General features: G+C 36.6%; 1 protein-coding gene across 1 annotated transcript; it reads left to right on the top strand.

Moving 5' to 3' along the window:
• Positions 1 to 9,260: 9,260 nt before the first annotated feature.
• Positions 9,261 to 12,851, top strand: LOC113350085 (FRIGIDA-like protein 4a). Its single transcript, XM_026594157.1, has 3 exons — positions 9,261 to 10,251; positions 11,129 to 11,301; positions 11,924 to 12,851. The coding sequence occupies exons 1-3, from the start codon at positions 9,363 to 9,365 to the stop codon at positions 12,443 to 12,445; spliced, it is 1,584 nt and encodes a 527-aa protein (XP_026449942.1). The 5' UTR covers positions 9,261 to 9,362; the 3' UTR covers positions 12,446 to 12,851.
• Positions 12,852 to 13,218: the final 367 nt, after the last annotated feature.

Genomic DNA, 13,218 nt, shown 5'->3' with positions numbered 1-13,218 from the left:
AACATTGACAAACATGCTTGAGATAGAAACACATGCGAGTTCGACCGAGCAATGCTCTAACAAGACTCAGTCTAGAGAAAATTATATACAAGAGTTTATATCTCTATCTCTCAATTCAATCTGCAATCAGCAAATAGAAATTTGCGAGCCCGATTGAGTATAAGAGAAGTAACTTGAACGGTACCAAAGACCAATGTTCAAGGATCAATCAACAACCAAAGGTTGGATTTCTTAATTGATCGATACAACGCACAACCTGTGATATTTCAATTATATAACAAAATATAATGCGGAAAAGAAATAACACATACACGAAACCGCAAATGCAGAAAAACCCCGGGACCTAGTCCAGTTTTGAACACCATAGTGTATTAAGCCGCTACAGACACTGGCCTACTACCAATGAACTTCGGACTGGACTGTAGTTGAACCCTAACCAATCTCACATTGATTCAAGGTACAGTTGCGTTCCTTACGTCTCTGATCCCAGCAGGATACTACGCACTTGATTCCCTTAGCTGATCTCACCCAAAACTAAGAGTTGCTACGACCCAGAGTCGAAGACTTGATAAACAAATCTGCCTCACACAGAAAAGTTTATTGGAATAGATAAATCTGTCTCTTACAGAAATACATAAGAGTTTTGTTCTGTCTTTTGATAAATCAAGGTGAACGGGAACCAATTGATAAACCGTTTTTAAGTTTCCGAAGAACAGCCTAGTATTATCAATCATCTCACAATAATCTTAATCGATTAACGAAACTAGATATTGTGAAATCACAAACGATGATACTAAGGTGTTTGTGACTATTTTTTTATCTTGCCTATCGGAGATATAAATCTCAAGCCAATCTTACGATTGCACTCAATCATGATAGAAACAGCAAGATCAGATCACGCAACTACAAAGAAAATAGTTGGGTCTGGATTCAAAATCTCAATGAAGTCTTTAAGTCGTTAACCTACAGGGTCTCGTGAGAAACCTAAGGTTAAAGGAGAATCGACTCTAGTTATGCAACTAGTAACACACATGAGGTGTGGGGATTAGGCTTCCCATTTGCTAGAGTTCTTCTTTATATAGTTTTTAAATCAGGGTTTGAAATCCAAGTTACCTTGGTAACAAAGCATTCAATATTCACCATTAGATGAAAAACCTGATTCAACCAAGCTAATATCTTTCAACCGTTAGATCGAATTTAGCTTGTTACATACAAATGAAAGGTAACCTCATTTAGGTTTATGTAACCGTGCCTAAACGTGTACACCATGTTGGCTCAAAAATATTTAACCGAAGTTAGCCATATGAATACTCTCATATAAACCTTGTTCATATTAACCATAACTAGTTCAAATGACTCAAATGAAACTAGTTAAAGAGTTGTTCAATTGATATAATCTCGTAGAAGTATACAAGAACACAGTTGAAGCAAAATCGGTTTGATTCACTCGAATCAAATCATGAATATTATAGCCACGGTTTGCAAAGATTGCATTCCTTATTATATAAATTTTTAAGTTTTGTACACAACCGATTTTATAACTTTAAACTTCAAGTATGCAAACGAGTACGCATACTTGAAATACCCGGACCAAGATTGGGTTTCACCAGTACGCAAACGGGTACGCGTACTTCCAATCCCATCAGAAATATACGGACGTGAACCTTACGCCAGTATACGAACGGGTGCGCATACTTAGTTTCCCGGATTTCTCAAGCCAACAGGTATCGTACGGGTACGCATACTATGGTTCCCGGACATGGATTAAATATGTGTAAGAGTACACAACATTTAATATCCAATAATTGTTAAGTGTTCTAAACTCTTATTTCAATCATTGAAACGTTCTTATAGGATGACAATAGCCGTTTTCACACACTATTAGCATCAAAAAAAATTTCAAGTTATTGAAATAATCATAACGAAACATTCCAAGTCTACACCAGAGGATTGTATCACACAAACCATGTAAAATGTTACTCGGCAATTTTCACATGATCATCTTTTGACTTGCGTCAAGAATATAAGATGAACTTGATCGAAGCAATAGCTTGCCAACACATATTCCGAGAAATATGTAAGCGAGTTAAACTCATCTCGATATCTCAAATGTGTATAATAGAAAACTATATTGTAACACGACTTACGTCTCAATATAGGAGATAGAGTAGAAATATACTTTCCAAGTGATAGATGAGTTTCAGTCTCCACATACCTTTTGTTGATGAAGTTCCACAAGCTCTCCTTAGTAGTTATTCGTCTTCAAATGATGAACACCGTGAAGTCTAAGGCTCAACTACACAATCTATGTCCTAGTCCGAGAAATCTATAAGTATACTAGAAATCAAGACTTATAGTTTTGATCACTAACATTGACAAACATGATTGAGATAACAACGCCTGCGAGTTCGACCAAGAAGTGCTCTAACAACATGGATTTATATCCTGAATATCGACTTAAATTAATCTCATCGCCAGTTACGAACAAAGAGATAATTTTAATCGGTATCACTCAACATAAGAAAATCTTACGGAGTATGTAGTGCAATAATAACAGAAAAGTGTGATCACAAGTAGATCGATTGTGCGAGAAAATTTCTCAATTTTCTTTTTTTATTTTCAGTTTATAAATAAACATAATAGATTTAACTAACCTCTAAGTATATATGAAATATCAGATCGATTCACGAAAACGTAAAGGCACATATATTTCATAAGACTTTTGCAATAATTAAACCAATACTGCAAGTTCATCTTCCAAAAACTCTAAAATGTAGATAAATAAATCTACAAACATGCAAGATGAAAATTGTTGGAAATAATTTGTGTAATCACAATTTTTTTAATACCAAACCCTAGTTATCCTTCTCAAAATCAAGAATAAATTCTCACAAGAAGTTTCTTAGAAAATAAAATATAAAACAAAATAAGAAGGACTATTATTCATATGTAGTCTGCGACTTGTGTTTTGAGAGAAACAAGATCATAAGATGCTTTTCCCAGTTCCGAATTTAGAAGCTTGAGATCCCTTTTGACAACACACAATTTTTCGAACACAACTTTGATGTCACTCATAATGTTTCCGAACAAATCACGGGACGTCTGAACTGGTCTTGACTCTGTATATTCTTGATCAAAGTAACAGGATATGGTGACGGGATTATAGTAAAACTCAAAAATTCCCGTGGAACCATCATCCTCTATCTTCTTGTTATATTATTTTGTGTTGTTTGAAATATTAGAAGCATCCATGGTTTGCGAACGTTCACGAGTTATTCTAGCACTTTGTATATAATACATGGTAGGCGTACCTTGAAAATATATAGATATCACAGTTTCTAGGTTAAGGAAACTGAGGGAAGATAGATCCTTTCTAGAATCTTCTGAAGATGTTTTAACTCATTAATTTCATAGGTTCGGACCGGCTATGGAACTCACACGCCTATGGGTCTGTGAGCACATTTGTGACCAGACTCATTTAAGCCGACAAATATAATCAACCTTGTTCTTAGCTCAATAGATTGAGATTTAGAACACAAGAGGTAGTTGATATTTTCATTAGGATACTTGACATAACCAAAGATGAACAAATAAGAGATGAACATCCAAGTAATAATATTCAAATTTGATCAAATGCCCTGATGTGCACAGTTCTTGTTTATTTTAAGGGCACATGAGACAAGATGCACATTTCAACGCAATTAAATTGTGTTGAGGTGAGCAATAGAGTGCTCACCACTAGGTTCCCGCACATAATATGTAATATCCTTCTTTATGAGACGTTTAGCCCGGACTCTTTTCTTCGTTTGACATTTTACCTTAACCTTTGAATCAATCAATCTTTTAGAAGAAGAAAAGTTAATTTACGTACCTCAAGATTGGACTTTTGAAAAAGTTTAAGCACATTTTCCAAATGACTAGCCCTCCGTTGCAATTTGTTGACATACCTTGGTTTGTGCTTATACTTGAAACATTGTGTGAGTCCGTTACCCTCAATGGTACCATAAGGACATATCGGTTTGAATATGATTAGGGAACGAAGTTAGCAGCTAAACACAAGGTACCTGAAACGTTAACAAAATTTTCATTAGTATATAAAAAATCCATAACATCCTCCAATGATTTTGATGAAGAGTCATCAATTAAGTTATCAAGATTGATATGAGTATTGCTATAATCATCAAAATTGATAATTTCTCCCAAGAGTGTTACACTTGATCCATCATCCTCTTCGGAGTCATAATGATCAGATGTTTCATCAAGCGTTTCAGCAAGAGTCTTGTTGCCAGTGTATTTCTTACGATTTGGACACTCATTAGCACAGTGACCGAACCCTTTATACTTGAAGCATTGTGGAACATCCCCATCATCAGCTTCGTTAGAATATCTGTTTTTGACTGATGTTGGAGGTATTTCTCTAGTGAACTGTTTATTTCTCTTCCTAAGAAGTTCTCTAAACTTTCTTGTGATCAATGAAACCGAGTTATCAAGATCTTCATTTGAAATATCAGGATCAACAAGATTGTCCACATAGTTGTCAACACTTTCATTTAAGTGTTTTAGTGTTTTTCAGTGCCTTGAACGAAATATCCTTTCCCTCTTTGGATTGCAGTTCATGATCAAAGATCTTTAACTTTCCAACTAAAGTATTTATGGAAAGAGTTTGAAGGTTATTTCCTTCCATGATGGCATGTTTCTTAGACTCGTATCTTGCTAGTAAAGATAGAAAAAAATTCATCACAATGTCCTTTTGGGGAATGGTCTTCCCTAATGAAAAACAAGCATTAACAATACCATACACTATTTGATTAAACCCATCAAACGATTCTTCATCATCCATACGAAGATTTTCCCAGTCAGAATCGAGGTTTTGAAGCCTAGCTTCTTTCTCTGAGGTATCTCCTTCGATTACGGTTTCTAAGATATCTCAAGCATCTTTAGACTTAGTGCACGAAGTCACATGGTGCTGAAGATCTGGGCTTATGGCGTGGATAATAGCGCTTAACCCGTCAAAATTATGCTTTGCAGTACTTATCTCGGTTTTACTATATTGTCCTAATGGATTCGCAACAGTGGTTCGTATCCATAAACTACAAGTTTCCATGTCTCAAAGTCACGGTCTTGTAAAAAGGAACGCATAGAAATTTTCCACCATAAGTAATTTTTGCCATCGAATGTTGGAGGTATGTTTATCGAGATTGCACTCTTGTCCATATAGTCAGATTGGTTCAAACACAGACTTGTTAGGTCTTAAACATGCTTGCCTGCTCTGATACCAATTAAAAACGTGAGGGGTACCAAAATACACCACCAACTTTTTCTTAGGCAACATATACGGACAAACTTAAATATAATTCCGAGAGTTCAACCTGTATGGAAAAACTTAAATATAATTCAGAGTTATATCTCTTTATCTCACCATCAGAAAGTTCACAGAGACAAGTCCGTGAACTTGATTTGCGTGAGTGTACTTGGGTGATTCCAAAGATCAATTTTCAAGTATCAATCAAGTCATATCCGACTAACAAGGATGAATGTATCTACTTTGATTGATTAACACACAACCTGTGATATTTCAATTATAAAGATAAACAATATAATGCGGAAAAAGAAATAACACAGACACCAGAAATTTATTAACGAGGAAACCGCAAATGCAGAAAAACCTCAGGACCTAGTCCAGATTGAACACCAAACTGTATTAAGACGTTACATACATTAGCCTGCTACCAATTAACTTCGGACTGGAATGTAGTTGAGACCAAATTAAACCCTCACAACAATTCAGTTACAGTCGCGCTCCTTACGCCTCTTGATTCCTAGCAGGACTCCGCGCAATTGATTCTCTTAACTGACGTATTTTACAACCTAAGAGTTTGCTTCAATTCAATTGAAGACTTTAAACCAATCTGCCTCCCACAAATAATCCTATATGTGTGATTTCCTTTTTGATCGTAGATCAAGGTGATTAGAAATTGATAGCAATAGCCAAAGTCTAGCTAACCTCAAAATCCAGACTTATGCTTCCCGAATAGCAACCTAGATTATTATTCACCTCACAAGTATTAAACTTTTGGAATCAACAAAGTCTGAGACGAAGAGAACTTTAAATATTTCTATCTATTTTATTCAAGTGAGCAGCTCAACAATCGAACAAGATCAGGATGCTCGAGCTATCAGATAAACAATGGCTGGACCTGGATTCACGAATCCCCATGAAGTATTTGTTGTCGCTAAACCCTAAAAGGATTTTAGGAAGATGACGACTCTAGTTACAACTAGGACACACCAAGAAAGTAATATCGGGATTCAAAGATCCCAGTTGCTTGAGAATCCCCTTTTATAGACATTCAAAGCGTAGGTTGCTTCAGGTTTATGCTAAGATAGCTTTGGAACTAAGAAAACAATACCCACCGTTAGATGAATATTTGAATCTGATTTACATAACAAGATATACACTCTGGTTAGGATAGACAGTAACCAAACCGTGTACATAGACTACACTCACGAATGGTTAGTCGAAAATAGCCAATAAGCTTGAGCATTTTCATAAACACTTATAAGAATTTTAACTTGAGTCATAATTATGTGGTCAATCATGTCTATGGTGTTTTTAGAGATTATTCAAATGCTAATTATCCCAGAGAAATTATTTATGTGCATATGAATTTAATTGATATGGTAAGTAGATGTGCAAGGTACATATAATTAACATGTTCGTGAACAGTTAAGTCCAAGTACTTGTACCGGTATGTATACCTTATGACATGACCGAGTTCCGGAGTTCACATAACTTTTACGGTATGTGTACTGGTATGGATACCTTAAGACAATAATCAGTTCCGGAGATCACATAAATTTTATGGTACATATAACGGTATGGATACCAAACCGGTTCCGGGATCAACAGTTCTTTTCTGTTATGCGTACTGGTTTGCGAACCGATCTGGGTTCACGAGGTCACATACTTTTTGAGGTGTGCATACGGGTATGCGTAACAAAAGTTGTTTGTCGACATATAGCTACTCCTTTGCGTGTACCGAGTACATGTATCACGGCTTCAGACCTTAACAGTTTTCCAGTTTGTAAGACTGATATGTATACTGTCTTATATCCGAATTTATATTAGTTTTATATTTATCTCTAAATCAATTCTAAACATTCCCAAAGAACATCAATGAGACATATCACTGTTCCAGGCTATTTTTGAATGATAATTCTTGAATCATGATTTTGATTGCGAACAATAAATTGTTCTTAACCGAAATTCATCAAGTATGACCAAATGTTCAGTAAGCTTAGTCATATTTCTAATTAGTTATGCAACAAGTCTCATAGGTAGAAAGATGAATAATCTTGAGAAATAGGTGGTTCAGTCTGCAGTCTGCACTTTCCTCTTGTTGAAGAAGTTCTCCAAAATCTTTGGTTGATATTCGCCTTCAAACGGTAGAACGCAATGATGACTGTTGCGATGTTCGTTTCTCAATTACACTTCTATCCTAATCCGAGACTAGACTAGTTGTATACTAGAAATCAAGATATAGTTTTGACAACAAGCTTGAGATAGCAACACTTGTGAGTTCGACCGAGCAATACTCTAACACTATTCAACTCCCTCTTTTCCACCTCCCTATTCACCTTCCTCCGTACTAAATCCCATATCTGGGTAGTTGTGAACCCCTCCTGAACTGAATGTGAATCTAAACCCATATGTGTGGTTTAGATTGGAGGGAGATGGGTAGGGAGGTGGAAAAGAGGGAGTTAAATAGCATTTTTGATTTAAAATCTAAAAGGATAAGGTTTATGATTTTAATAATAAGGGTAACTTTGTACTTTTACCTAGTTTAGACACCTCTTATCCCTTAGTCTATAGAATCTAAATGGGTGAAGAAAATTATAGGCTCCAAATAGATACAAAAGAAAAAGAAAAATTGTAGAAAAAAACATATAATGGTGTTGGGTGCGTATTCCCACTCACATACTATTCTATACTCCCTCTGTCTCAAATTAGATTACCTAGTAGTAGTTTGCACAATTCTTAAGGCAAGAAGTAAAAAAGAGAAATTTTAAGTGTTTTTTACAATTAATGAGGCTCGCTGGTAGGTTAGCACAACAACCTGTTCAATTAATGTAATAGTACGCCGTTGGAGCTTAGCTTGTTAGGCTTCAAACTAGTTTGATGTAGTATTCATTATCCAATAAAATAAAAATATTTTTTACAATTATCTCTCAAATTATCCAACGGATATTCGTAAACTTTATACTATTGGAAAGCATTTTAAAACACTTACGTAACGAATATAAACATGACTATCAAGTTACAATATACATATTTCTTATACTAATAATAATCAATTAAAAGAGTAATTTTAGAAATATTCAATTGTTTGATGATACATGTCATCCTTTTGGGACAAATTTAAAACTAAGTAGGTTATCTAATTTGGGAAGGAGGGAGTATCTTTTTCTCTTCTCACACACACATACGTCCTACTTTTCTTGACACTATGCAAGAACTTAATACTTGGCTTAATGTTTCTAATAACAAAAGATTTATAAATCATGATTTTAGATCATAATTAAGCATCTTAATGGCAACTGTTTTTCTAACCAAGTTGTGGGGGTGTTTGAGGAGGCTTGATATACGACTCAACTTAGATCGGAAACCGGTAAACCCTTTAGATCTTGTTTATTTGCAGCTGATTCAGCGTCTGGATCTGAGTCAATCCCTGACTCGGGCCGAGTCAGCAGTCAGGTCGTTTGTTTTGCATTTTGAGTCAGATCTGACTCGATATCTGATTCAGACATAACCCCTGATTCAGACCCATTTGAATCAAATAGCAAAATACTCCTGACTCATGGGACCAAACCACTGATTCACGTTTTTTGAGTCAGATCTGACTTAAAACAAACATATCGAGTCAGATCCAGATGAGTCAGGTGATTTCACTCAAATCCAAATAACTCAGATCCAAACGAGTCAGATGACTTACAGACGAGAAAGCTGATCTTGATTTCAAAACCCAAAATTCATCCATAATAATCATACATGCGTTCGACCACATAAATTCCCTTCCCCATATCGACCTACTAATGAAAGTTACCCATGGATAAGCCTAACTAATATTTAAACAGAAAGTAAACAGATATTTAGGTCACATGTCATCATATGATTAACCCACGTAATCCACTAAACTTTTTCCCTCCACTTTATCAGAATAGCCACCTCCCGCGCTGTCCCACATCACTACCAAACCCTCCCTTTACCAGAGACTATCACTTGCATTTCTAGGGTTTCTTTTACTTTCCCCTTTTTCCTTTCCTTTGAAAGAAAAATCAAAATTAGGGTTTGATAATAGGTCATGGGTTCTCTCGCCGTAACGGGCGAGGTGATGTTGCAGATGAGTTTCGATGATTTTCAGAAACAAACTACTCTGATGACAAATTGCACTCTACTATGGAAGGAATTATCTGATCATTTTACTACATTAGAACAAAATCTTAAGAAGAAATCCGAAGCTATTCAAGAGAAAATTCAGTCTTTAGCTAATGAAACTAAAGAAACTTTAGATGTTCTTACCGAAAGAGAAGTTACGATTGAAGGAAATGTTAAGATCGAAATTGGTAAAGTTGAAAAACGTAAAGAGGCGGCGTTGTTCGCTTTCGAAAACGAAGACACTCAAGTGTTCGATGATGGAGTCGTGAATTTGTTGGGTAAGTTGAAATCTTTTTGCGTGAAAATGGATTTTAGTGGGTTTTGGAAATTTGTGATTGTAAGGAAGAAAGAATTGGATGTACTTCGGGTTCAGATCCCGTTGGCGTTATCTGATTGTATCGATCCAGCCAAATTTGTGCTAGAAGCCATTTCTGAAGTGTTTCCAGTTGATAAGAGACAAGTGAAGAGTGATGAGAAAACAATTGATTTAGGATGGGCTTGTGTTCTGCTTCTTGAATCACTTATACCAGTTGTTGCTGATCCGGTGTTTGGGAATACCAGACCAATGGTGACACCAACTATGAAGAAAAGAGCTCAAAAAATTGCTGATGTTTGGAAAGATAGTTTGGATCAACGTGGGGGTATTGAGAATGTAAAGACTCCGGATGTGCACACGTTTTTGCAGCACTTGGTGACTTTTGGTATCGTTTCCAAGGAAGACGGGATATTTTACCGTAAACTTGTGTTGAGTTCCGCTTGGAGGAAGCAGATGCCTAAGCTTGCTGTTTCTCTTGGTCTTGGTGATAATATGCCTGGTATAGTTCTTTATCTGTCTCGATTTAGTTATATTGGCTTCTGTTAATTGCTAATGTTATGCTTGAAAATATGGTGTCCTGAGCAATTTAAAATTGGAAACCTGAGACACAAGAATAAGTATACTCAATTAGGATCGGTAACCGTTGTCTTCTATAGTTTTTTCTAATCATTTTATACTCATCCGTTGAGGTTGTGCTTTTGCTATCAAATCCTGATTGCCGTGCACGATTGAATTGTCCGAATTATCACGTCATTTAGTTTTCACACATACTTTATATCATTATATGTTAAGCCATCAGTCAGATACTCTCACTAATCTGTTACTTATGGGTATATTCTCTTAATTTTAACATGATACATAAATTTCTTTAATTCAGTTTTAAGAAGTGAGAGAATGTTTTGGCGAACCAGACTGAGCATCTTGCTAAATAAACCCTTTTAGACACATTTTGGTTTTCATAAATGATTCTCAGAATATGCGGTTGATCTAGCGTATAGGAATAGGTGGCTCAGCTTCTTTACTTTGGTTTGCACGTTATCACTTTTTACGTTGTAGGTTATTGTAAATAAATTCTTAACATTTGTTTTCGGAAAGCTAAATATCCCAAGACATCTAGTCCATTGATCAGCGTAGTGTTTATAGGGTACGCAAGTTGAAGGCGTATGTGGATTCTCTCCTGTGTCCTGTGTTACCACTTCATTTTAAAAATAAACTAGTCAACTGATGTAGTTTTCATCGCCATACAACAATTTGGGGGGACTTAAATTTTGGTGGATTTAATCATTAAAATGAGAGTTCATAATTTTATACAGCTATCTGTTTTATATAAATGTCGTGTTATTGAATGCTTGATGGGTTGCTGCTATTACTCGCAGATATGATTGAAGAATTAATAAGCAAGGGGCAACAGGTTGATGCGGTGCACTTCACTTATGAAGTGGGTCTAGTGGATAAGTTCCCTCCAGTTCCCTTGCTGAAAGCTTATCTGATTGATTCAAAGAAGGCTGCTACTTCTCTAATGGAAGATCCGAACAATGGCAAAGCTGCGGTATGTGTATTATCTTATTTTCTACTTTTTTAGTCGGCCCTCATTAGCAAGATTCTATCAGAGTTGTTGCAACTAGCTCCGGATTTTGAGTCCTAGGCACTTGTCTTCTTCTAGAAGAACACAGTAATTAGTCTGCAAATGGAGGAACTATATAAAACAAATGTATACAATGGTATGCCATGCTGATATCTGAAGTAGGAAATTTGTTGAGTTCGGCATGTCCATGCTGGTGTTATCAATTTAATGTGATGCTTATTAGCCAAGGAATGCAGCCTTTGAATCAATTGGCCGACTAATCTTATCACCTATTAAATCATGAACGTATTACATAAGATGGTCATCAACGCTTCAACTGTCGGCAAACGTCATCATGGAATAATAAGTGGGCTGCCCATTATTTTCATGGGTTTGTTAACCTTTCACTGATGCAGGTTCTGTTGCTGCTTTTCATGACCTCAAAAAATGTTTGAAGCGCTAACATATCGATCCACATCTTAAAGCTTTACATGTCTCTACTGTGGTTAATATGTTTTAGTTTAATATAAGCCTAAGTAGGTGTGCTGTGCAACTTAATTGAATTTATTCTCGAGAAAAATGCTAGTGAAGAACCTTTTTTTTGCAGCACCTAGCTGGGCGCAAAGAACAATCGGCGCTTCGAGCTGTCATCAGGTGCATTGAGGAATACAAGCTTGACGCTGAGTTCCCTGCTGAAAGCCTTAAGAAGCGTCTTGAACAACTAGAGAAGACCAAAGTGGAGAAGAAAAAGCCAGTTGTGGTCCCTGCCAATAAGAGAACACGAGCTAACAACAATGGAGGCCCCATGCCTCCTGCCAAGGCTGGTAGACTTACAAATGCTGCTTATGTCTCTTCTTTCCCGGCCAGTACCACCACATACATCCGGTCACCAACCCATGTTCCATATCCTGCTGGGGTCCCAACTTACACATATGATAATAGGGCCACTGGTCCTGCCATGTACGGTAGCAGAAGCCCACCTTGCGTCCGAGACCCTTATGGATATTCTCCAGAACACTCTTCCCCTGTCATGATGACTTCTCCGTTCACAGGACCCGCCTTGAGTTATCCAGCATATGGAGGATATGGCAACGGTGTACCAGTGTATCAGCAGACATATTACCGATAAGGGGAGGTGTTTGATCATACTTCATGATATCAGAATTTCTTGACTGGATATTATAGCTCGTTCAGGATGGTAACACTGATGATGACCCCAAGAAACTCATTTGATCTGAAGAAAGAACAGTCTATTTGTAATCTCTAAGTCCTAACCACGAATTTTAGCAAAATGTGGGTGTGTTTGTTGTTGTTGAATGTTTCCCAGGTTATAGTTGGAACTTGTAGCTAATATAGGTCGCTGTGAAAAGTAATCAGTTTTAAGTTGATTTTTAACTATGTTGTAGACTAAATGCTAAAGAACTGGAAAACTGGTTTAGTTTGATCTGTAGCTAAGAATCTTGGTGAAGCTTACTGCAATCAAGTCTTGAACCATTCTCTAATTATACTAGGAGCCATTCCCAGCTGTGTCATGCGACTGCAGTTATATATATTTTTATCTTTTTGCCGTTGTCTGGTGATTGCAAGATTAAATTCAGTCTTGCTCATAAGAATTTGTCTTCTCGCTGAGTTGCAAAGAATTTGTAAGGCGAGCAAGGGAGTGGTGGAATGGGCAGGCTATTTCAAGAGTTTATGTTTCTCGTCAGTGAGGTTAACCTGCCAAGAAAGAGCTTCAAGTAGCCTCGTTCCTGGAAAACCTGAGGGAATCGAGTAACAATTAAGAAATACTTGCTGAAAGTCATAGCAAGAAATACTCGACCAAGAAGGGTTGATTCATCAGTCTTCTCTCTCTTCAATTGGACATTCTTAAGGTGTTGTTTCATATAAAGCTTCCCAGGTTCG

Source organism: Papaver somniferum, chromosome 2 (genome assembly GCF_003573695.1).
Source record: "Papaver somniferum cultivar HN1 chromosome 2, ASM357369v1, whole genome shotgun sequence".
Taxonomy (NCBI): Eukaryota; Viridiplantae; Streptophyta; class Magnoliopsida; order Ranunculales; family Papaveraceae; genus Papaver; species Papaver somniferum.
The sequence above is the reverse complement of the archived record's forward strand: the minus strand, read 5'-3'. Positions and strand labels throughout refer to the sequence as shown.